Raw genomic sequence first — 24,643 nt, 5'->3', positions numbered from 1 at the left:
CAAGCAAAAATTCAGATATACATCCTCATTTGAGCTGGTTTTGTGCTGTAACAGTAACAGCTCTCTGACATGAGCTGTGGGACACACACATAGAGAAGCTCCTAAAAAAATTTACATGTACACTCCATCTAATCAGCTCATTGTGAAAGATAAAATATAAGTGTTAACGATATCTACATTTGGTATGTAAATATGATTTTTCCCACTAACATCAGAATGGCCATTTATTTACATGCATTGTCTAAAACCTGAAGGAGAAAGCCATTCTCATTTACGAATGTGCAAAATCACTTCCCCCCCCCATCAGAATGCAAACTGCTCATATTTTCACATATAATCACCTTATTTTTCAGCTTCTCCTCCTCACTGCCTGCATTTTCCATTACATTTTAATATGCACAGTGAAGACTGCACATAAAATACTGATCTTCTTTCTGAAGAAGCCAGAACAGAAGATTACTTATTTCTATCCATATGCAAGCCTGCGAGCAAACACAGAAAACACATAAGCAGACAGGCAGTTTAGCAAGATTTAATCGGAACGGAAATTAAGACCAAGTCCCTCATTGCATTTCCCTTGCTGAGAAGGATCACACTCATAGCTATTCTGGACAGCAAGAATGGAAAACCCCTAATATTCAAAGCCATGGCATGGGTTTTTTCAGTATATCACAGGCCATGAATATATTGAGAAAATAACTTTGCATTGCAGTGAGCTGGATGAATTGATGTGCTGCTGAACTCATGTGCACCCCACAGAGCCCAGGCAAGAATGTATATTTAATTTAACATCAGTGACTTCATTCAAAATCTGGTTTTAACAATAATTTGAACAAAATTACATTGAGCAAATGCAATATTAATAAGAAACAAGTAAAGAAGAACAAACCAAAAGAATAAGACATTCTCTTTGCCCACATTTTCTCTCATCAGGAAGCCGCAGAGGACATATACAATGCTAGATGCAAATTTTGTGGCTCATTGCTTAACATTTTGCCAACTTGAAAAACACAGATTTATCACTGCTGGTTTTACCTTGCCTACATGGAAAGAGTTTGATAAACAGTCCCTCCTGTATCAACATTAGGAAAATCCAAAAGATCCATATTCTCCTTGCTTTGTACCTACTCTTTTTCCATACAGCTCCCATATAGTTTCCATACTGCTCTCATTACAAACACAGCAACCTGGTTACACTCCCCACCACACAGCACATCAGGCAGCACACTTGCAAACTGACTGCATTGCAGCTTTACATTTAACACCTGCTTAATTAACATGGTCTTAAAGAACTCCTATAGGGCAATTCCAGGCTGAGTACCACTTTAATAATTTTGGCACTGACTTCTGTTTGAGTTCTGCTTTTCCTTAAGCACTTTGAGCAATTGCTTAAATGACTTGTAAGATGGCCTTTAATAATTTTCTCCAGCACAACAACCATAGAATACTGTTAATTGTGGCCTCAATAAAACAACTAATACTTGTTGGTTTTGGTAATCTAAGAACTATTTTTATGATTTCAACTGCAAACTTTTAACTCCCAGAGACACATCCAGTACCCACACAACTGCAAATCACATTCATATTCAAGCGGTGGTATGAGATTTCTTCCATTAAATAATACTTTTAATACACTCATTACTTTTTACATGATCAAACTAAGGTCTTTAAATCTGTGCAAAAAATCTCTGGGTCATGGTGCTGTACAGTGGGTCAGACTAAGAGACCCAGAGGCTGAGTCCAATCACAGGAGTCAACCATGGCATGGAAGTTGTTTCTCATTAATTAGGAGCCCAAACCAATACGACTCCCAAGGATCCTTCCAGCCCTCCTCATGAGAGCACAGCTGAAGATTTTTTCCTGCTCTGCCCTTGGGCATTACACAGAACAAGACTGGAAGGTATTTCATGGTGCAAGGAACAAACTCCTGCAGGAACCTGCCCTGGTAGGAGGCGCACGGGTCACACTCGTGGGTCACATCAACATCTTTGCAAACCTCCACCCTTCCCTCAGCTGTGGTCTGGCTGCTGGGAAGAGCGAGGGATATCAACTGCTTCTTCTCCATTGCTGCTCTTGGTGCTTTCTCTCTCACACAGCCTCAGCTGGGGGGAAGGACAAAAGAAATTCTTCTTATTCACTATTTTCTGTGTTTACTCAACTCCTCCTGTCCTGACTAAACTGCTAACCACCCACTGGAAAAACACACAAGCCTGGACAAACCAAACACTGAATATTACTGTTGTCATGGTGCATGGTTATGACAGTTCTGTAATACCAAAATAAAACAAGAGCCAAAGAGGTAAATAAAACCTGGGAATCGGCATAAGTGACTACAGCAGGCAAGTGCCACCTGCATTAAACCTGTGACTGTAAATGACTTGTAAAAAAGTTGTAGTAGATCCCATATACATGAATACGATAATTTTTTACCTCAGACAGAGGTGTGAGCACGTTATGCTTCCTGAAGATTGTATATTTATTAGATGGATATTTTAATTCACAGACTCCAACTTGGTGTGGAGCTCAGTCCCCATTTAGTGGCTCACTGAGCACCACGCTGCTCTCTGGACACCCACATGCCGGTCCCACATACTGCAACGTACCCCAAGGTAGGCTGGAGATGCACTCTTAGATGTCTACTTTCTCTGAAGTCCTTTATCTGCCAAATGCAACCTTTGTTTTTTTTTTGTGAAACAAACATAAGCAGGTGGCTACTTCCTAGGATGTATTTGTTATATAAAAATATTCAATAAATCTGTCTGAAAGCCATTTCACTGCAATGGCATTGCCTATGATCAGTGACCTGTACTTTAATAGCTGGGCTCGAGTGGTGAATGGTTAGAGCAAAGGGAATCAGGGTTACGCCAGATTCCTTTCTGAACATTCAAACACCATCTGTGTGAATATCCAGGTATATTATTTTACAGTCTAACTTGCATAGTTTTTGCATATGGAACACTGAAGTTTTCATTTTCTGTTCCAGGAAAGGTTTTTTGTAATTCAACTCACAGGAAAGAGGAAGAATGAGCAGAATCTGTTAATTTAAAACTGCAAGCCAACATTTTTTGGAAATTAGTTTGCAGTTATGTTCCCTGTTCCATTAGGTTCACAAATGTTATTTACTTGAAACAACGCAATAATATAGTTTATGTACAGAGAAAGAGTGAGAGCAGGTGTGAGTCTGGGTTTTCTCTCACTCTTCTTTTTTAACTTTTGTTGCATCTCAGAGTAGTAATTAATTATTGGAACATCAACTTTATATGGTTGAGCAATGGACAGAGCAAGTAAATGGTCAGCACGTCTTCCAACTGCAAAGCAGAAGTGTGTAGTCACTATAGATGGGGAACAAGAACAAAAAACAGCAACATAGCATATTAAGAAATTACATTATTGCACAAAACAATAAATTTTTTAGGTTCATCAAGGACCCCTAAATAGTAAGTCAGACTTTACACATCAGCAATATTCTGTGGGTGCATTTCTATCACAGGGAAGTCTAAGCATATGCCACACCTTAGATCTCAGGAAACCTATATGAGGCTTCCTCTGGCTGCATACAGTACGACCTGAGAGTTTGCAGAAAAGCCTAATACAAAAGCATGAGAAATGAACCAGAGCCATACTGTGTGCTTAATATAAAGTGAAGAATTTAATCTTCAATAAATAAAACTTCACATTCACAGCAAAGCCAGTGTTTCAAGTCCCACGCAAACAGCAGAGGGAAATTAAAGCTAGCAGCCCCGAGGTTTGGGGTTAATTCAACTGCAGTGACACTACCAAAATAAACACGTGAGCCAGCATCGGCTAACTTGCCAGCGCTGCTGACGGACGGAGGAGAGTTTCACCGAGTTCAGAGGCACATACTTCAATTTTACATAACTAGAGCTATATTTAGGAAAGATGCTGTTTCCACTTACCCTCAAGGAGAGGCAGTGTTCATGAGACATGAAAATCCCCTGCCAGTCTTAGTGCTTTTCCTGCGGTTGGTTTTAGACACAGCTCTTCTGGTCTCCAGCAGTTATCAGTCACCAGGTGAAGTTCCTCAGCCTCTTGCTTATCTGTCTTTCAGCACTTAAACAAACATCAACAAATAAAGCCCCAGGAAAAGTAACAAGATACCAGATTGTTTCCAAGAAACAGCAACTTAACAAGATTGTCACAAGAGTGCCTAACATTCTCCCTGAAAAAGCCTCAAGCTAGCATCCCAAGTAAAATAACGTTCTGGTAGACGTAGTCCACAAAAAAAGCCCCAACCCCTTTTGTGCAAATTTCAGTAATTCAGCTCTAGACAATCCTGCTGCCAAATGATGCACAAATCCCCCCTCCCAGCTTGCTCCACTGCATCAACTAGTCCTCCAAACTTTTTGCCTTCCCCAGAGCAGAGCCCTCAAGTGAAGGGGGAATATCTGCAATCTCTACATAGAGCAGGACGGAAGAAGGAAGGTCTTTGGCCTCTTAGGATTCACAGGTCAACACTAAACACTTTTATTTCCACTTAGAAGCCCATGGGCAGCCAGGAGGTAGTACGTGCCAGTGGCAGTTTGTTAGCAGCTGGGCACTCATCTACTGAGTAGCTGCTGACCCACACAGGTGATTTATATTTCCAATAGATTATAGGGTTATCACAAACAAATTAACTCAAAGGAGATGCAGGCAGGAATTAAGTGGTGAGGTGGTTCTGGTAAAGAAAAATAAAATTAGGTTAATTACAATCAAATAGGTAAATTTTGAAATTATGTAAAACAGGAAAAAAAAATCAGTATTGCAATTTCATGTGTAACTAGTGGAGAGAAAGCTGGATTACCATCTTTCTAGATTTCAACCTGTAGAATATAAGAACATCAGTTGATGGATGCTGTTATTCTGCACACCTGGGAATCCTTTTTGTGGGAAATAATCCTCCCTCCAAAAAGAGGTGAACTTTGAGATTTATTTGCAAAATAGTTGTAAACCTCTGGAAATCCTGAACTGGAAGGTATTAAAGGAAACCACCACTAAGTATCATCATTTGATTATTTAATAGAGATCGGAAAAATTGTTCTGGCATGTAAAAATCCCTATTACACACCCAGGTAGATTAAGTCACCTTCTATAGAGGCTCATATCCCACAGCAGATAACAGGCTGGGGAATGACATCTGAATTGGGCAGATTTAACTCAAATGGTCTAGTTTAATCCAGGGTCCTGGCTCCAGTACCTGATGAACATTTCTCTGTGGGAACATGGAATGCAAACTGGAAAAACCCTACTGCTATTTCTCCTTGAATTTCAGACTTTCATGGCACATGGATAAACATAACTGCCAGCCAGAATTTGGCTTTATATGTATGACCTGTAAAATAGGGAGCTTTCATTTGTAATGAAACACATCTGCTGTCCTTCAGCAGTGTGGAAGAGCACACCTTTTAATTGATTTTCCCTACATAGTTTGAGTTCACTGAGCCATTTTTCTTGATGGTGAAAATGGGCTCAGATCCAGCGCAACTTATGGAGTTTTACTCACTTAAATTCAGAATATGACTTGGTATCTTTCAAATATAAATAAATCCAAATATGTCACAGATTGAAACATGTAAATCAAAATGAAATTGAACTAAAAATAGTATCTACGTGAATAATAAATGTATTTGTCTCATCTTCCCAGAAATTACTGATTTTGCTCCTAAAATGTATTCTGCAGCAACACCACAGATATCTTTCTTCCTATGAAGTTAATTTTGAGAAGTTATTTCGATTTTAGATTAAACCAGAGTAACAAATACGGGGGGGGGGGAAGTACATAGATGATACTTTTCCACAGGCAAAACTGCATAGCATCAGTAATAAAATATGGTCTGTGGTACTATACATTAACAATGTGCATTTATCTACATCATTTACACTGCTAAAACATGCAATAGTGTGCTAAGTAGCTCCATAAATTAGCTGAAAATTCATTTTCCCTTTTCCCTCCTCCAAACTGTTAATCTAGTAAAATTCTAAAAACAAAGTCATCTTATGCTTTTCTATTAGAAAAACAAAGCCCAAAAATATGCCTTCAGTAAAGTCATGCGTTATCCTTACAGGTGCTAGACATAGCCTTGCTTCATCTGCATCCGTAATACAGTTGGTTTCCGTATAGCTGCTATCGTGAATTACGTAACACACTCCTCACCTCCATCAGGCTGTAATACAGGCTGTAATTGTAATAAAGGCTACAAATAACAAGCTTTTCTCATAGCGCTGCTTGTTGTGTTGTGGTTTTTTTTCATGCTAGCTAAAATCGTCCGCATATTTAATAAAACCAATTCAAAAACAGGTTCTGAAACCAGTCCTGAAAAGGCATGGGATGGGCACAGCTTCACAGTAACCTCAGATTCTGCCAAATAACATTCATTTCCATATTCTCTTCTGCCATTCCATTTCTTTCATGGCGATGGGAGAAGCAGGTGTATCAGAGTTTCTCCCACCGTAGCCACTGACAATGCTCAGCAGCTTCTGCCGCTGAACACCAATGTTGAAACAGCAGTTGGCTTTAATATCTAGGGCCAGGGTTCTGAGCCTGGCAGGAGGAGCACTGCTCTCCTCTAACGCGTATCTCAGGACTGGGAAGGACAGAAAAATGACCAGATTCTGGACCTCAGCTTTAAACTCTGATTTCCACCTTTCCTCAGGAAGAACCTTGTGCAATTAACTTCTTTCAAGATGTTGGTTTGAACTATAAATACATCCCAAGGGAAATCAAAGGCTAGGGCAAGGTAGCACAAATGCCACAGAGCGCTTTTTTCTACAGTTAATTGCAAACTCTTTTGGTTACTGATGCCCTTTGGAATTTTTTTGCTCTCACCCCCAGTTAACTCATTTTCTGCACCTCTACCAAGGAAGACTTTAGAGAGCTGCCCACTCTGAACTCCTCCAGAATTTAATGAAGTCATCTGGCCTCTTCCAAAGGACTGACTTGATTTTGAATGCTGAGAAGGGGATTAATGAGACATATGTGGAATTAGGGCAATGAATAGTAAAAGCAAAGCATCCTTTCCTATCACCCTCTTAGAAAACAGGGACTAGTTTCAGTATTACTTACACTCCTTGCACCACTAAGGTCAATGGAATTTCTGATCAGGCAAGGAGTGTTCACCTAGGTCTTGAACATGTACAAGTCTGATTTTATATAATTATTTGCTTCATACTTGGCAAATCAGGATGGAGAGGTTCTTTCTTTGGTCATCCCAATCACTTTTCCCACAGGAGCAGATTCTTCTCAATCCTGCCAGTCAAACTACAGCAATCTCTCTCTTCTTTCATCTGTGTGAAAATACCTATCCTACTACAATGCTATCACGGAATAGTCTACCTCAGATTGAGGACTGCCTGCAAAAATAACATAAAAGATTGAAAATGGGCATTCAAGATGAGAAACAAATAACAGGAATAGGATTTTGAAAGGCAGCTGAGGGAAATTAATACTGAGTTTTCAAGGCAATTCAAGAGAAGCGGCATGCCCTTCTTCCTACAGCTCCAAGAACAAATTGTATAAAAAGCTGGGAAACACCTCAAAACCAGAGGTATCCACTCTGCTCAGATGCTAAATTGGCTTGATGTTTAGATAGGCCCATTCAGACAATCTACCTGATTGAGTAACCTTATTGGCCAGCTACTTATTTTATTTTGGACCGTTGAGGTTTGATCTCAAATTTCAATATACAAACCATATTAAACCCATGTGCTGGCATCTGAATGTGCTGGACATTACCTACATAGAGTCACTGAGCCATGCACTTTCGTTAAGGTCCACCACTCCCAAACGACCTTGCAAGGCATCAGAAAAGGTTAAAAATCTTAAGATACACAAAAGTTGTGTAGTTCCCTTTCCATTATGCATGCTGCTATATTTAGCAGACTGACACCCCATACAATGACGCACACAGTGGCAGCTGAGTCCTCTTTCTTCTCCAAAAGAAGCCCCATGCCACAAAAGTGCAGACTTTACATATGTAAATATGTAAGAGTCCAGTACACCTTTTTCTGGAAATGTCTTTCTCTGTATAGGCCAAAACATGCACAATTTTAACTCAAAGCCCCATCATGCAGTTTCTATTACAGTAAATGCAACTAATTAATAAGCTAAATTACTTGAATTAAGAGCTTCAGGGTGAATCCCTCGTAAACTCAGACCTTCTTGGTGTTCTGAGGCAATCTTTCAAGCCTACTGATATTTTAATTGACAATGCCAGCTCAGAGATGATTTTTTAAAAAGCTCAATAATTAAAGATGCTGGATTTAAAAAACAAAAACATCCCAGTGAAACTCACCAAACAACTCTGATCTCTTCAAAAGACTGATCAGATGTCAAGGGCCTTGACTGACAAACACAAATATATTTGCATTTGATGTATTATTACCTTGAGATCACAAGATCCTTCATACTCTCTTAGAGGGTTGACAAAGATATTAAAAAATGCACATTATGCATTGAAGTTTGAGATGTGTCTCAAAGACAAGGTTTTGGTTTATGTTAGCTGTCTCACAGCAAGTTTCACTGAGAAGCTCTATTTTATAACTCTTCTTATCCCTATGCATTGAGCAGCAACAGAACAGGATAAAATGATTTGTAAGCATGCATTACACAGCTTACAATTATAGTTTTGTTGTTCATTTTTGGATTTCATGATTGCAAACCCAGAACTGCAGGTGTGTCAAATCGTATTCAGTCATAGTGCAAGTAAAGAGGTTTCTTTACTAGAGGAAAACTTCTGCAGACCAGGTAACAGTCCAATTCATTTATCATTTCACAATGGTGACACAGTGATTAATTTCCAGTTGAAGTCTGTACTGAGAAGAATTAACAGAAAAGGAAGAATGTGGGTTTAAAAGCTAAGTAATAAAATTTCTGTATCAGAATCTACATTTAGATTTCCAAACAAAGATGAAGAAAGCTTGCACTACATTTTCAGGAACATTACAGTCATTTCAGCTTGCTAAGGCTGCAGGTGCTTCATTTCCAAGGAAATAAAAGCAGAGTCAATTCACTAAAAACACAAATGGAACATAAAATAACAACATACTGACAGAAAACTGAGTGGATTTCATCAGAGGTAAGGATTTATTTAAAAGAAAAACATGTTTTACAGAAAATCAAATACTTTTACAATCTTGATCAACTATTTCACCTAGATTTTCACTATAACGTACCCCACCTAGGCAGTACATACATATGCAATAATATTCATCTTTATTCATATATCACGTCAATATATTTCCTGTGTATGACAATACATACAAAATAATCCAGAGTCCAGAACACCTCCAGCTGCTGACAAGATTTTCAAGCCAAAGAAATATTTTCTCAGCCACTGTGATCAAACTTTGTAGGAGCAAAATTTGAACCTGAATGTCCAAAACTTGGGCTTCCACTATACAGCCCAATCCAAAGTCCAGCAAAGACAGTTTGATTCTCTTACTGGCTGGGTGGATCCATCTCTTAAGTCAAAGTTTTATCAGTACACATCTTGACTAATTTTTCTTGCAGGAGTAAATCCAACGGTACATGACAACAATTACTCATACAGTCAGAGTCTTCGAAGGAGGACATGTACATTGTAAAAATATGGTTGACTAGTATTTTAGAGAGAAATTAATTTTGAATTCTGTATTAGAAAAAAAAAAAGTGACCTTTACTTCCTCTGTTAATGAAGACAAAGTATGGTTTAAGCCTTAGAATACTTATTTGAAAAAGTGCATAATGTGTAAATGTTTTCATTTGCCAAAATAATCCTTGGAGTGAAATATTCATATCCGAATCGTATTCATCTCTCCAGCTAAGTAGATCAATCACGATGTAAACTGCATCCTCCAGCTCTTTTTCATGCATGCCGGGTTTGAGATTTGCAAGTTTGGAGTACTAAATTCAGAACTATTTCTATTGGTAGCATTGCACAAACTAAACAAAGCTAAAGAGTGCAAAAGCACTTCTCTTGCTTTTGACGTTTCTATGTTCTGCTCCTGTGATATCTGAAAGCTTATCTGATTCAGGTTATTTCTTAGCAAACTGCAAGTGAGGAGGTTTGTTACAGAACCACACCTGGTCAAGTTTTCTTCAAAAAACTGTTTATAGAGCTCTGCCACTTTTGTTTCCATGTACTTGTTGAGCATGGAGTTTGACAGAGGCTCCTTGCAGAGCATGATACTCCTTTCTCCAGCTTCATCTCCAGACAGGGACTTTGTACTTGGCTTTTGGGGATACTCAGAGAGAGGGGACTGACCTAGGGGAATATCTATGGACAGCAGAACGGGGCCATTGGGAAGTTCATCACACACTTGGTCCAAAACACAACCTGAATCACACATATGGTCCCCCACATGATCTCCCCCAATATGTAAGTCAGGGTAGTTTTGATAAATGCTGTTGCATGACCAGGATCTATACAAATCCACCTGTTCAGTATTTTGCTCTCTTTTGGGGATATATAAAGCTGGTGATACGATTCCTTTAACAAGTATTTTCTGATCTTTTGCAGGTACCTCTTTTACAGATCTCCACTGAGCACTGCTTCTGTGTTCCATTTTACTATGTCTAGAAGACACCTCATCCTGCTTTTTATGTCCATCAGCAAAGCCTTTAATTTTTGGGTCGTCTAAAAGTTTCTGTCTCCAGATTTCCACTTTATCCTTTTTGGATGCATGAGATTTGAGAGGCTTATCTTGATGACAGCTTTCGTTATAGATGAGTCTAGTTAAGATGCCTTCTGCCAACATGACGACAAGTGTGAGTAACAGTCTAATCACCAGAGTTCCATGTACTCCTGTGAGTGAAAGACAAGACAGGCAGAGTACCTCAAACTTATTTGGACAAAGAAAAATAGTAATAAAAAAAATGAACAATGCACTTTTCATAAAGACTGATTTTTCTTTTTCCCTACAATATTTCTTTTTAGTAAACAATAAACTGCATGCTTTTTTACAATTTTAACCTCTATACCACATCAACAAAAATCATTCTGAAGATATAGGAAGGGCATTAACTGGGTTCTCCACCTGTAATAGCACTTCTGTTCCTAGGTATCTCTTCTGCACCATGTCTAGTTGAGACAGATCATACTTATGAGCTGTAAAAAAATGGCAAAATTATTCTACTTGTCTACATCACTACCACCAGCTGCAAATCAACATTCTCCATTGAAAGACAACAATGTTTAACAGCTAAAGAGGTGACATAGGAAGGAAAACAAGGTCAAACTCACTTAGAGGTATATTCTGAATTGGTCTGAGCCCTCCCTGTAAGGTGCCAAGGAGCTTCAATAGATGCTAATAGTTCTTCAATACAATTAAACTGCATCCAAAATGCAGTTCGCATACACAAATGTTTTTAGAGTCCCTCTTCATGATTATTTTAAAAGATATAGTTACTTTGTCTTCCCCAACAGTGAAGTGATGAGTAGTATGTTTATTTATCTACAGGGTCCACAGTTTTACTAAATGCACAGGAATAATTAAAAGCCAGCCAATACGTCTCAAAATAATCTACTACATTTAATGGTTCCTTATCATTCCCTTTCAATTTACCTACTGTTAAAACCAATGGAAATCTTTCAATTTTGAGCCACGTCTAACCTAAACTCACTAAGGAAAAGATCATCACCACTCCTCTCATGGAGGAATGAGAGAGATGAACACAAGAAAATCCCTCTGTTCTTCAAACGCTTTTTCAATCTCTGCATAATCCAAGTATCTTCACAAACCTCTACTGTGCTCATTGTTTGAAACAGGGGGGAGAAGAAAGGGATAAGGCAGTTTTACTGAAGACTACACAGCAAGTCTCCCAAAGAACATGACATACTGGCATGCTGACTGAAATACACCACAACCTCTACCTATACCACAGACAATTAAGGCTCAATACTTCTCATGATGCTGGCAATTTACATCAGTAGTAATGTCATGCAAGTCACTAGATAGCTCTCTACACAAATGAAACCGCTGCAAATTTGATATTTGATATATAACCAGAAAGATCCTCCTCACTACTTATTTGCTTCTAACCATCAGCAACCAAACCATATACTCTGGCTTATTTGTTCTGCAATGAAACTCAATACAATGGGTGACCCTTTTTTCATTCCAATACTCCTTCCAGAAAGCTAGTCTAAAACTCCAATTACTTGAGAGAGAAATTTTCAACTTCCCTCCTAAATTTACACATCGCCACTGTACAGCCATTTGCTTTTTTCTTTTTTTCAGGGTTCTTTTTTAGTTTGAATGGCACTGTTCCCTCCCTGAAGCTGAAGGTAACACTGGAATTACGATATGCCTGCAAGTGAGACCAAAGCAGACAAGAAGGGCAGTACACCAAGCTTTCTTCTGGTTACATTAGCATAACTGTTTACTTTATCTACAGAATCATTTACATATGCAAAAAGCAGGACAACATTTTCTTAAGCACTTAAGAGAAACCAAGTGCCATTTTCAAAAGAGACAGGAGTACTTGGCAGTCTAAATCTTGCTAAATGTCAGCAGAATTCGGAATGCTGCATGCCTCATTTGCTTCTGAAAAACAGGACACAGGTACCCAGATCCTTACATGCTAAAAGATTTTGCTGTATTGCTTTGAAAATGCTCATAGTGCTAATACAGAACTGAAATACGGTGATCTTAGCAAAATTGCTCTCTTTCAAAATAAAGTAAATGGTCCCTGCATTCTGGAACAAAGCATAAAGCCAAAAAAAAGAAAAAAAAAGCACAAAAGGCCAGACTTACCAATCCTAGTCGGGTAAGAGAGGCGGATAATCACACAGTCCAGAACTCTCCCACTACAGCTGCTGTAAGAGAATAGATTCTTACATACTCTTTCTTCACTGCAGTTTGCGTGGAAAAAAACCTGACGTACACATGCTTTAGTTCCCCATTTTTTCTTTTTAAAACAGAAGTGATCCCACTGGAAAAACACATGTTTTTTGAGTATAAAGTGACAGTACGTCTGAAAAAGGATGTGGAAAAAAAAAAATGAGACGTTTCTGACTGTGGTGCAATGCTGATGAGTTGCTAACTGTCTTAATACCTCATTTTAAAACAAATCACTACTAAAAGAGCAGAGTGCCTGTACCTCACCAGGCTGTTCAAAATTGAAACTGAATTCCACCAAACACTTCCATCTACACAAGTTCAGTTTTCTTCCATCATCTGCCCAACTTTGAGGTGATGTTATTTACAGCATTTCCCCTTTTGAAACAAACTGCTAAATTTATAGTCCTCTGACCTTCTTCTAATGGGGAAGACATTGACAACCTCGTTTCATCAAGGTTTTGATGAAATATCATTTGTCTATAAAAATGCAAATATGAGAATCTGCCTCCCTAAAAGCAGTAGCCATCAGGCAGCTGTGAACAATTGTGTCACTGACCAAAGCCACTTTCTCTGGGCTCAAAAATGACCTGTCTCAATGGCACATCAAAGGTGCTACCATGCTGTTTTTAGCATGTCCTCACACAGACTGAAACCAAGTTCACGCACTGAGCCACACCACTCCCGCAGCACTAGATCCAGTCCATAGACAGTTTGAAGGGGTTTCTGTTGATGCCTTTTCTAAATTTCCTTTTTCTCAGAAAAAAAACAAAAAACAAAAAAAAAAAATCAGAAGCTGGATCTCATCCAAGTAGTAGACAAAAACATCTTGAAAAGAAACTGTTTGGTGTAATGATAGGAGCAAGACACAAATGTAATGTAAAACTAGAGTGTAAAGCAACATTACAGCAACATATTGATTGCAACCCATCATACAACATGTTTTGGCAGTAAAATAATGATGTGCTTTAGAAATTAATTAATTTGAAGTCTTAAGTAACTATGACCATATCAGGTCTAATGGAGTACCTTTAAAATTATTCCTCTTCCCTCCTTATCACCTATATTTCACAAGACTTCAGTTTTTATGAAGGCAGAATGAAAGCTATCTTTATTCTCACTGAATCTATGTAAAACTCATTTCATATTTAAAAGCTGTTTAAAATTATTTTTTATCACCTTGTGACTTCAACAGAGCACTCCTGGCCCCAGTCTCGAAGGGCAGGAAACAGGATGGTTCAAATTCCATGTACTTTTAAAGCTTGCCTCCTTCACTGAACTTGTAATTAGTGCCAGCTGCAGCTGTATTTTTTGTGTGGCAGTTTCAACAAAACACAAGAGTCACAGAGAGAGAGGGAGAGGATCAAGTTAGGTGATTAGTCTTGAGTGATTAAAAACAACTCACCCTTCATTTCAGCTGTACTCAGGTGTCAAATGAATCGACATCCAAGGAAAAGAATGTATTTCTATCAGTATGATTTTACCAAAAAAACCCATTATATTTACAAAAATAAAATCATAACGTGACAGAAGCAAAGTTATTTCACAAGCTGAAAACAGACTGCACTTAGAAGAAACAGTCAGCAAGACAAGCATGCCTGAATACTGAGGCTAAACTCAGAGCTGAATGTATAAACAAAACCAAATTTTACTATATGATTAATATACGGAAAAAATACAGCATTGTGCATTACCATACATAATTATCATGTTACATGAACTACAGTAGCATGTAAACAAAGTTGCTTATTTCAGCTCAGAAATAATATGTATTTTACGTGCATATAAACGTGAAACAGAACTTGGCTACTTTAACTGTTTGGTGGGGTTTTTTTTTCCAAGCATAGCTGTTGCAAGTCTTTTGCTTTTCATTTCAACCAGCAATACTTCATTTTACAACCCCAGCTTCTGAGTTCTCCCAATACCTTCTCGCACAACAGCTCCCCGTTTACCGGAGCAGACGTCCCGGCTCTCTGGTGCCGCCTCCTCTGATCGGCTTCCTAAACCCCCGCCCAGAAGCACGGGCGCCTCTCCGCTGCCACCTCCCGGCTCCAGAGCGACCCACACTAGCCCGGGCCCACGCTCCTACGTGGGTCTTTCTACCGCGGGAAGCGCCTGGGATGCCAAAGCACTTTTTAAACATCATGGAAGCAAGTTTTGCTGCCCTGCAGCGGTGCGGAGGCCCAGGCGAGCAGAGGCAGGCAGTGAGGCTGGAGCAGGGAAGAGCTCGCCCCGCCGCCCAGAACGGCCGGCCGGAGCCCCGGGCCCAGAGCTGCCGGGCGGGGCCGCTGCAGCGGGCTCGGGCGACGCGGAGGCGAGAGCAGCGGCCTGGGCTCGGCCGGGCCGTTCCCGGCAGACGGCTGCGGCGGGGCCGGGCTGGCCTACCGGCTGCTGGCTGACCGGCCGCCGCTCCCCTCTGGGCGGAGGGGGCGGGCCTGCGCGCTGACTGACGAGAGGAGCGCCCAATCGGGAGGCTCGCCTGAGTCGCCGTGTGGCGGTTGGTTGCCGCAGCAACGGCTGGTGCGGGCAGGCGGGCGCCATTGGGGCCGGGGAGGTAACGGGGGCTCGGGGTGAGCCCCCGTCCCGGGCGGCGGCGCCTCGGCCGCCTCTCGCCTTCCCGGTGAGGCGGAGTCGGGCTGCAGGCACTTGGGCCTGGGCGTTAACCGACTGCGGGCCGAGATACTCGGCCTGTCGGTCAGCGAGGCCCGGGGCAGGCGGGCGGTGCCGCCCGCAAGGCCGGTGGCGGAGGAAGGGCCCCACCGCAGCCCGCCCCCGGCCTCCTCCTGGCGCCGCGGGGCTCGGGACCGAGCTGTGCTCGGGGCCGCGGAGAGGGGCGTGTTACCGTCCGTGGGCTCGGCCCTAGGGCGTCACGGAAGTGGATTCGGAGTTAATGCCACGTTTGTGGTTACGAGCCCTAGTTCTGTTTGCATCAACAAAAAACTTGCCCTGCGTGCTGGGAAAGGGCTCAAAAAGGAATTTAAGTCAGGTGGGAACTACATCTCAGTTGACATTGTATTAATGATGATTTATTTTTTAAGGATTTTGAGACGTTATTCCAAGCAACTGCAAATGAAGTCGCCAAGTTCCTGTGAGAGAAGGTAGTACTCTATATAATAGGATCAGTTTTGATACTTCATGAATGCAACACATATTTTGCATACTTAGAGCACTCAGTTACGAAAATGCTCGCCTCCTGTTGTAAGAGCGATTTCTACTTCATCACCTTAAGTTGACGTTTCGAATCCCTTTGCATTTCTCTGAGTTTTTCCAAAAGTTTACCACTACAGTTCAAAATTACTACTAATAAACTTTTAAATCGAAAACATTCTACCAAGATCACTTAATGGGACAAATCACAGAATACTTCTGCAGGAAACTCATTAAAAGATAATTACTTGGTAATTAGTTACCTTGTAGAGTAGGGTTTTGTGTAGGTAATGCTACCTGATCTATTCAGATGGGCTTTACAGACCATTTTTTTTCTATGCCAAGCGTAATCCATTTCCAGAACAAGCACAGATGCTATCATGAACTCTGTGAGAGAGGCGGGGAAAAAAAGGAATGTGGAAGAAATGCAGTGCCAGTACTCAGAACTGGAATGGGCTGTATGGATAATGAGCAATAAGTAAATGCGTTTGTTTTTCCCCCTTACACCTTGCATCAGCTTGACATCGGAGGCTGGGGATGAGGTGGGGAAATGATTACAGATTACCACTCTAGGCAGTCACACAACTTTCCCACTCTGGTATTTACATCACAAAAACTGAAAAAGCAAGACTGGCAAAAGAGGAAAACATTTAAGCCAGGAAAACTTCATGGCTTGTTCCCAGGTAATGAGTTCTCAGTTTCTTTTTAAATTGGCTATTAAATTTCTCTTGCCACAATGGGGAAAACACAGGAGAGATGAGGTCTGATAAGGTTCTTAACACAGGTTACTGATCAGTCTGAATCTATTATGTTAATAGCTTTAAATTAGTCCTTTGAAAAAAACTTAATTACTTTCTTGGTAAGTCTTGTATCTTGCATTTCTCAAATTGTGGGCCTCTGCGCACAAGACTAGCTAATACCTTTTTCTCATGTTAAAAAAATTCCAAAAGCCAGAAAACCAAGACACAGAACAGATCTTCGTATACAGTGTGTGTGTATATACATATATATACACACACATACACACAGAGTCTCTGACCAGTAATTGAGTGGCTCAGGAGCCACTCACTGGCTGACTGAACTGCACCTCACGTCAACCCACGCTGGGCTTTGACTTTGTGAGGTTAACCTGACTGACACAAGACCTGTCAGTAAGGGACTAGCAGGCGCCTACTGCCACCCTACACACCACAAATTTGTATTGTAAAACATTTCTGGTATTTTAAATACATGCAACACGAGCTGAAGGATATAATCAGACTTTACAGAATTTTCTGTGACATACAGATTAAGAATATTAAATGAGAAATTAATAAAATCCCACATGAATTGGTAGAAAAGTTTATTAGTACAGTGCACACCATTGTAACCTGAAACAGCAAATAAACATTATATGTACGCATGCAGTTTTGTTTTTTAAACAGATTTTTGAAAACTGTTTGTATTGAGCTTTGCATTAATGAATAACAACTTGTTTTTTTAAGACTTTTTATAAACAAGAAAACCAGGGATTTTTCCATTACACAAGTGAAGGGGAAAGTAAATGGGATTCATTGTCATTTAGAAATGGCATCAAAAGCCCTTTTCCCTATTTTACATAATGGACCATGTTTTAAAACACTAAAGGAGGGCAGGTAAGTGAGAGACAAGCAATAAACACCATTAAAAGACATCAGTGTAACTGACAGATCTCTGTTGTGCTTTAGTTGTTCGGACAGAACAAAGCTGATCCTATAAATGGCAAGCAAGCAAGCTACTCGCAAACCACGCTTTAAAGAATTAAGTTCTTAGTTTCCTTCAGAGGATGCACATTGAAGTCTGGGATCTGGGCAAATCCTTGTGCAGTTTAGGGGCTGAGAATGCAGCTTCTGTAGCTCTACGGAAGATCTCCTAGGTGGTGCAAAACTTCAGCATGTAAAGCTTAAAACAATGTACCTGGTGGATCTAGCAGGCAAATTGAGAAGGTAAAAATGAATCGTTTTAGTTTAAAAATGTATTGTACACCACCCTCTGGCAACACAAATATTAACTAATGTCATTCCCCTGCTGTGAGCAGGGTAAAGCTAATTAATTACACATTGCAAAAAAAAGCAATTGAGACTGTTTGGCAAGCTCTACAGGCATGGGGTGAAGCTGATCTGCCCTGTCCGCTTTCGATTGGTAACTGCCTTGGGCAAAGAGTGGGAAATCAAGTTAATTAGGAAGTGTATTCAGTGCTCACCTAAAACCCGAAAAACCTCCAAAGGCTATTTTGGGTAGGTGTATCCTAAGTAATTAAAACCCATTAGTTGGAACAGTAGAGAGATCCAACCCAACAGACTCAACATGCAGCAGCAGTGGATGCATTATGTTCACTTTGTTGTATAGATCCTGTACTTTTAAAGAGCAGTATTTTCATTTGAAAACTCCACTTCTTTCAACTTATGGGACCACTTCAAACTGTGAACAAAACATGCAAACAAGTCAATGGTGTGAGAAAGCATTCTAAAACGATTTTATTGGAATGATACAGGAATGGTTAATACACAGGTTAAATCCTCAATGCCTGCCCTCTACGTAGGAAAAAAATAAAGAACAAATTCAGTTCTTGCTCCCATCATTAACCTAACACAGGTATGGGAAACAGAAAAACAGCATATAGGCAACAGATTCCTAGCACTCCTACATTCAAGCAAGATATCTGCATCAAAATGAATGGAAGTTTTACACGCAGTCCCACAACAAAGAGATATTTTCGGTATTTTTCAGTTTGTGTTGGTGCCTTGTTCCCCAGACAAAGAAATAATTCACTCTGTCTCAACAGAGCTTTCTTAGGAATGCTGATACAGTTTGAACGCTACCATATGGCAAGGGTGGGGGACCAGACGAGGGAAGTGACTTTGCTTTCTTAAACTTGGCAATTTTCTTGACCGTCAGAAACAGAGATTGACCTCGTTTCAGAATGTTTTGGGGTCACTGAACTGACAGAATTTGGCAGCAACTTTGAATTACAGCTTCTCCAAAATAATGACCGTAATTCACAAAACTTATACTATACTTTCCTTACACAGGAAACACAGCAAACTGATGTGAGTATAGTGGCTTGTGTGTCAAATTATACTTTCTTCACACTACTTGACTTCGTATTCTTCCATATTTCTCTAAAACTTGACCATTAGTTTAGACACAGAGAAAAGTTATACCAATATTAAGAAAGAAAAATCACCGTGGTTCAGAAAGATGAAATTACAGTGAACAACAAAAATCAGACACTGGATTTAAAACATAACCTAACTTCCATCCCCAGAAGACCTTGAAAATAAATTTCACAAAATTTCAGTAATTACTGATAAAGCCTGTTAATGAAAAAGCACAAATGTGTGTGTTAATCTTGAAGGTAAGGCAACATTAATCCATCCCTATGCATTTTGATACTGTGCTTGCTTTTGTAAGCACAAGATTCAAGCTGACTCCCAGGCTCCCAAATCAGAAAAGATAAAACATGAATTAACTGTCATTTTAACTAACTTGGCTCCATGCTAGATCCTGCTCACTCAGACATCTGTGGAAGTTTCATCACGAGCTGTCTAGAAGCAGAATTGCTCTCCAATAGCTGCATTTCTCTTTTAACGGATGTTGACAAAATCATCAGTTGCAGTGAACGGAAGCACTACTAAAGCCCCAAGAAGTGTTGGTGCGGGAAGTATTTAATTACTGCACTTTAGAAGATCTTTGTAAATGTAAGTTTCTATTGTCATCCTGTTCCTAATTTTAGACTTCAAAACTACGAACTGTAATCCATTTCAGAAGGTATTTAAAAAGCACTGCATACATTTTACAGCATCAGTGTAAAGTAACTGCATAGTGATGGTATGCTGCAGCCTTTTGCTGATCTGCACCACCTGTTTCTCTGTCTTCATAAAGCAAAGAAAATCAAAATGTGCATGTGCAGAGCTATGAGAATGATCCTCTAACCACAGCAAGGACTAATTATCTTTCCTAGTGTCTTTTGATGCTTCTGGGGAATAAGTACATTATGTGGTACAAAATGCAGTTTAAATTACCCTCACACTTTTTAAACCCATTTCTTATCCTCCAGGGCACTTGTAATTATTTGTTTTTTTGCAGAATATGGCCAAGAAACACAGACTATCTCATGAGCACTGGGAGAACAGACAGGTTAATATTGCACACGGTGAATTCACCAATACAAGACACTTTTAATAGATTTGCAATTCCTGTAATAGCTTCATGATATGGCAATAACAATGGAAAAAAGTTTTTAAACCTTTATAAAAAAAAATCTTGCTTAATTACAATAGTTCTTGCTATTCAAACATTTATTTCCTCGTTTGAAAAAATAGTATATGAATCTAATGGCTATTTGAACATGCACTAAGATGCCTAATGCTATAAGCAGTGTGAACTGGTATTTTTGTAGAGAAATATATTAAAGGCTTTCACCCTTACATAGGTAAGGAAATGCCATTTCTGGCTGTTTTGGCTTATTTGCAACATTGCCTGGGAATTAGCGCATATTTCACTGAAGTGCACTGAATCTTGTACACAGACATGTAATCGAGTCATGCTTAGGCAGCTGTGTGATGAACTTGCCAATGGAAAGGCTGTCTGTTGCCTAAATCCCTTTGTCTTTGTCGAAAGAGCCCACACGGATCACTTAAATGAGAAATACATGGCATTTTTTTTAGTCATCTGTACAGCGTGTTACAATACAAATCTTAAATAACCATCCTACAAAAGAACAAACACAACTTTCAAAAGTGACTACAATGGCTATACTACACGATACCACCTAGAAGTTCATCTGAAACCAGAAAAGACACTGAAAAATTACTGTAATTCAGTAACATTTTTGAGGCAACTCAGGCATTAAAGTTAGTATCTGATAAGGTTTTAGATGCTGTTGCTTGTTTTCCATATTTTAAATAGTTGGATCTCTAGGTATAACCCCCACCTGTATTATTAGTACTAAAATAGTTTCTTGAAGTTTACACAAAATGGACAAATTGCCAAGACAGTTTAAACTATGTGAAAATCATTCATGTCTAATCGCTTCAGCTTCCTATACTTCCAACTTTGTAATAATACACTCTGTGCTCTCTACCTTTAAGTTCACATTTTCATCTTGTGTTCAAATTTGTATTATGTATGGTGAATGCTGCAAGCACCAATCAAATGTTAGAAATCACATCTATATTTCTTGAAGCAGAGACAGTTGTACTATTTTATAAAAAGCTGTGGAAATTCCCTTTACAGAATATTTAAGGCAGTTGAAATTCATGCTTGCTGCTTTGCCAGTGCTTCAGCTTCCTGAAACAGCAAAAGAGAATTACACATATTAGTACTTTATGAAAGGTAACAACTTGCACATACCTGTGTTAGCATATGACATAACAAAAACTGCAGCAATATGTGATTGTGAAGTGAGCAGCACTGAACCCAACTCAAGAAGAGTCCCCACTGCCTACAGTGATGTTACAAAGAAGTCCTATACAGTGCTGCCTTTAACTCCAGTTCTGAGCTACCTCAAATAGGACTTGCAGGAAAATTCCAACCTGTGCCTGTGGCCAGTTTTGACCGTAGAAGTTTAAAACAAAAGAAGATCAGATATAATGAGTTATCCCTCATTTCATGTTAGGGCACAAGAACTATTTAGAGATTAAAGATTATTTGAAGAACTATGGTTAAATGGAAAATGAATTTCTAATTAATAAAAGCGTCCGCATAAAAAAAAAAAAAAGGCAGAAAAATAAAAAAAAAAGACATCTTAGCAGAGACACAGTTTACTTTGAACTAAACCCTACCAAACGACCAAAAGCCAGCATTTAACTTGCCGTCCAGAGGGGTGATCGGAGCAGCCTGCGAGTCCTTAGTCGGACGCAGCTCGGAGCTGCTCCAGCACGAGCCCTGCGCGGGCTCCGGCCAGGCTGGCAGCACGTCTGTCCTGGCACAGCTCTGCTGGGGAGCCCCAGCGCCCCGCTGCCGAGGGGAGCGAGCCCGCAGGGACCAGATCCCTGATCTACCTCCTGCTCTCCGCCCAGGGCTCCCAACCCACACCTCTTCCGTGACATGAAAACATTCCTATGAAGCTTCTCAGATGAAGCAACAGCTGAAGCAGTTTAGCGTATGTTCCAGCTAACCTCTAAATGTTCAGTATGTTTCAGAAGGAACATTAGAAAACAAAAGCCTACATTTTTCAGTCTTCTTTCAGCCTTTGTAAAGTGGTCACAAGTGGGAACAGAATAACAATAGAAGAAATGCAAAAGGGATTTTTTTCAGAAGAATGTTTCTACAAGTGTATCTTTGACTGAAGATTAATTACCTGCTAGCAGCAACATGGCCTACAATATGAACAGAGTCACAGTGCTCTCACTGCAGCACTTAAGGGTGTACAGCACGGTTCATTTTAAAGCAAAAAGTTTGTCATCTGCTAAACTCACCTTTTATGTAATGGTGTCGTTTGCTTTTATGAATGCATAGAAGACTCAACAGTGTCACTGTTAACATGAACCAGTATAAACAAATATAAAACAAGACGACTAAGAAGGGCATTTCCGAGAAGCCTGTAAGACTTGTAAGAGAGGGGACAGAGTGGGTGAGCACAGCCTGCACAGCAGGAAGTACCACACATATCTCCCTTATCCTGGACGTGGTGGATCCCTCTGGTTTTCCTGGCTACCTGCCCAAGCACCTCACATCGTGCTGCCTTTTAAATCAGGGGCGTGGGAACGGCCTTGCTCGGACCGCTGGCCCAGGTCCGCCGCGCTCCCGGACTGCGCTCTGCTCCTCCGGCCGCACGCCACGGGTCAAAGAGCGCAGCCAGGACGTCACCACGCACCCACGCTGCTCGTGCGAGGGCATCCTATCCGTTGGTGGCAGAAAAGGCAGGTGAAGAACAAAGGAAAGATTAAAAAGAACTATAAAGCCTGGGAAAAAACAAGGATGTTCGGTATCCTCTAGAAGACAAGTGGCTCTTTGAATGGTAACAAAGAGGAGATGGTTCCTTTGGCTCTGGAGCAACTCCATTAACCAGTCATGGGCACTACAGAAGTGACAAAGTGACATCTAGCACTTTTTTTTTCTTTCCCCCCCCCCCCCAAAATGCAAGACAAAGTAGTTATCTTCAAAACAGGCAGTGGCAAGCTGGAGAGGATTCCTGGTATTTTCTTCATCCCCTGGAAAGGGGATACATGTAACTCAGCGAACATGCTAACTTACTTGTCTTGAAGGTCAAACTCCATTTCCTGGGACACAGTCTTGCAATTTACCTGAGAAAGGCTCTGCTTTTCAGACTTGACAGGATCCCTCTTTCCTACTGTCCCTTATTTCACCCTTGAGGCCCCTCACTAAGTATGCCCTCAGTCCTTAAATAACTATTGACAGCCTTTAATTCACTAAATCCTCTCCCCTTAAACCCCACCCATATTGCCTGAAGTAGGGATACTTAAGATAAATTGAATGCCAACCTTTCCCAGGGTTTGTAGGTCCAATTGTGCCCTCAGTGCCCAAAGCACAAACCAAAGCACCAGAGCTCAGTAAATGGTTACTTGCATTTCCCATGCTTGCTTCTGAGCCTTTCTTGTTTAGCATTAATATTGCACCTTTGTGTTCAGAGTCAACTAACTTTTCAAATCTCTCATAACACACGTTTGCTGTCAAGGTCCTCTTGTGCAATCACACACAGGTTGATCCCAGACTTCTTCCATTTTATGTAGCAACATACGCAGATGCAATGTCACTAACTACAGTATTCTATCCAAGCTGCATGTCACTATGCTGTAAATGCCAATTTCACCATCTACAAATCCGTTTCTCCACCTCAGCAGCAGGCAATCAGCTTGATTTGACATCACGTAATTGTGGGATGGATACCAAAAGTCCAAGCAGAGCAGAATGCACTGGGTACAAGGTCACTTATGCAGAGGTTATCTTCATCAGTTCAAAGGCACCTCCCCAGGCTGTAGCAAGCAGTATGAAAATTCAGCAGAGTACAACTGCATTATATTTCTCCTTTTTAAAACTCACCTTTTCCTTAGGTAAGGACAGAATCAGAGCATCCCTTAAGACAGAATCAGAGCAACTAATAGCCATGCAGACTGCTTCTGCAATCTGGCAGGTTAAGTAAGCAGCGATGATCACAAACGTTACAGAGACAGATGACCTGATTCGTTATGGCAGCAACTGCTCTCCAGTACCACTGCGCTTCCCAGACCTTGGCCGTGAGGGGAAACGCCCAGACTTCCCTGCATCCTGTGCTCTCGGGGCTGCTTTCTCACTCCATGGCTCCTTCCTGCACAGTCTTTTGTGCAGATGTTCCAAGAAACTTAAATAAGATTTACATGACTATCGCCCTGTGTGCAGCTGGCCTTCTGACGCTGACAAGGCATGATGCTAAGGCACGTATTGCAGGTTTTGCTCTCAGCAAGTCTACAAGGTAGAGTTTTTCCTCGCTTACACCATTCACTTTAGTGAATGTGTTTCTAGCTACTGCTAGAAATTGGTTTGGCTCCCAAAACTGCTTCAGTCTGATCCACAACTTATAATGCTGAATACTGATGAATCATCATCCACCTTTAAAATTAGGTCTGTGATGTGCACAGCATGACCTTCAACTCTTACATGAATAAAGTTGAAAGGAAACGACGTGTTTATCCCTTGGAACACGAAAGCTGGAAGTGAC

At 40.5% G+C, this 24,643-nt stretch overlaps 2 protein-coding genes across 3 annotated transcripts in view; both read right to left on the bottom strand.

Annotated features, from left to right (window-relative positions):
- Positions 1–9,066: 9,066 nt before the first annotated feature.
- On the bottom strand, positions 9,067–15,245 carry LOC104359165 (TLR adapter interacting with SLC15A4 on the lysosome). 2 transcript variants are annotated; one of them, XM_033001690.2, is made up of 3 exons: positions 14,769–15,245; positions 12,733–12,794; positions 9,067–10,781 (listed from the first exon to the last, which is right to left on the bottom strand). In XM_033001690.2, the coding sequence occupies exons 1-3, from the start codon at positions 14,960–14,962 to the stop codon at positions 9,811–9,813; spliced, it is 1,227 nt and encodes a 408-aa protein (XP_032857581.1). In that variant the 5' UTR covers positions 14,963–15,245; the 3' UTR covers positions 9,067–9,810. The 2 variants fall into 2 exon arrangements, with proteins under 2 accessions (XP_032857581.1, XP_032857620.1); XM_033001729.2 differs by having other exon boundaries at positions 12,733–12,910; positions 14,742–14,787.
- Positions 15,246–18,433: 3,188 nt separating this feature from the next.
- The window catches only part of SH3BGRL (SH3 domain binding glutamate rich protein like), a 36,310-nt gene continuing 30,100 nt past the window's right edge, over positions 18,434–24,643 (bottom strand). The window contains exon 4 of the mRNA XM_042807285.1: positions 18,434–21,273. Within this exon, the coding sequence (XP_042663219.1) occupies positions 21,241–21,273 (33 nt within the window). The 3' untranslated portion in view covers positions 18,434–21,240. The remainder of the gene's footprint in view (positions 21,274–24,643) is intronic.

The sequence above is a fragment of the Tyto alba genome, unplaced genomic scaffold (assembly GCF_018691265.1).
Source record: "Tyto alba isolate M040663 unplaced genomic scaffold, T.alba_DEE_v4.0 Super-Scaffold_5, whole genome shotgun sequence".
NCBI lineage: Eukaryota > Metazoa > Chordata > Aves > Strigiformes > Tytonidae > Tyto > Tyto alba.
Note: the sequence above shows the minus strand (reverse complement) of the source record. Positions and strands in the feature narration are given on the sequence as shown.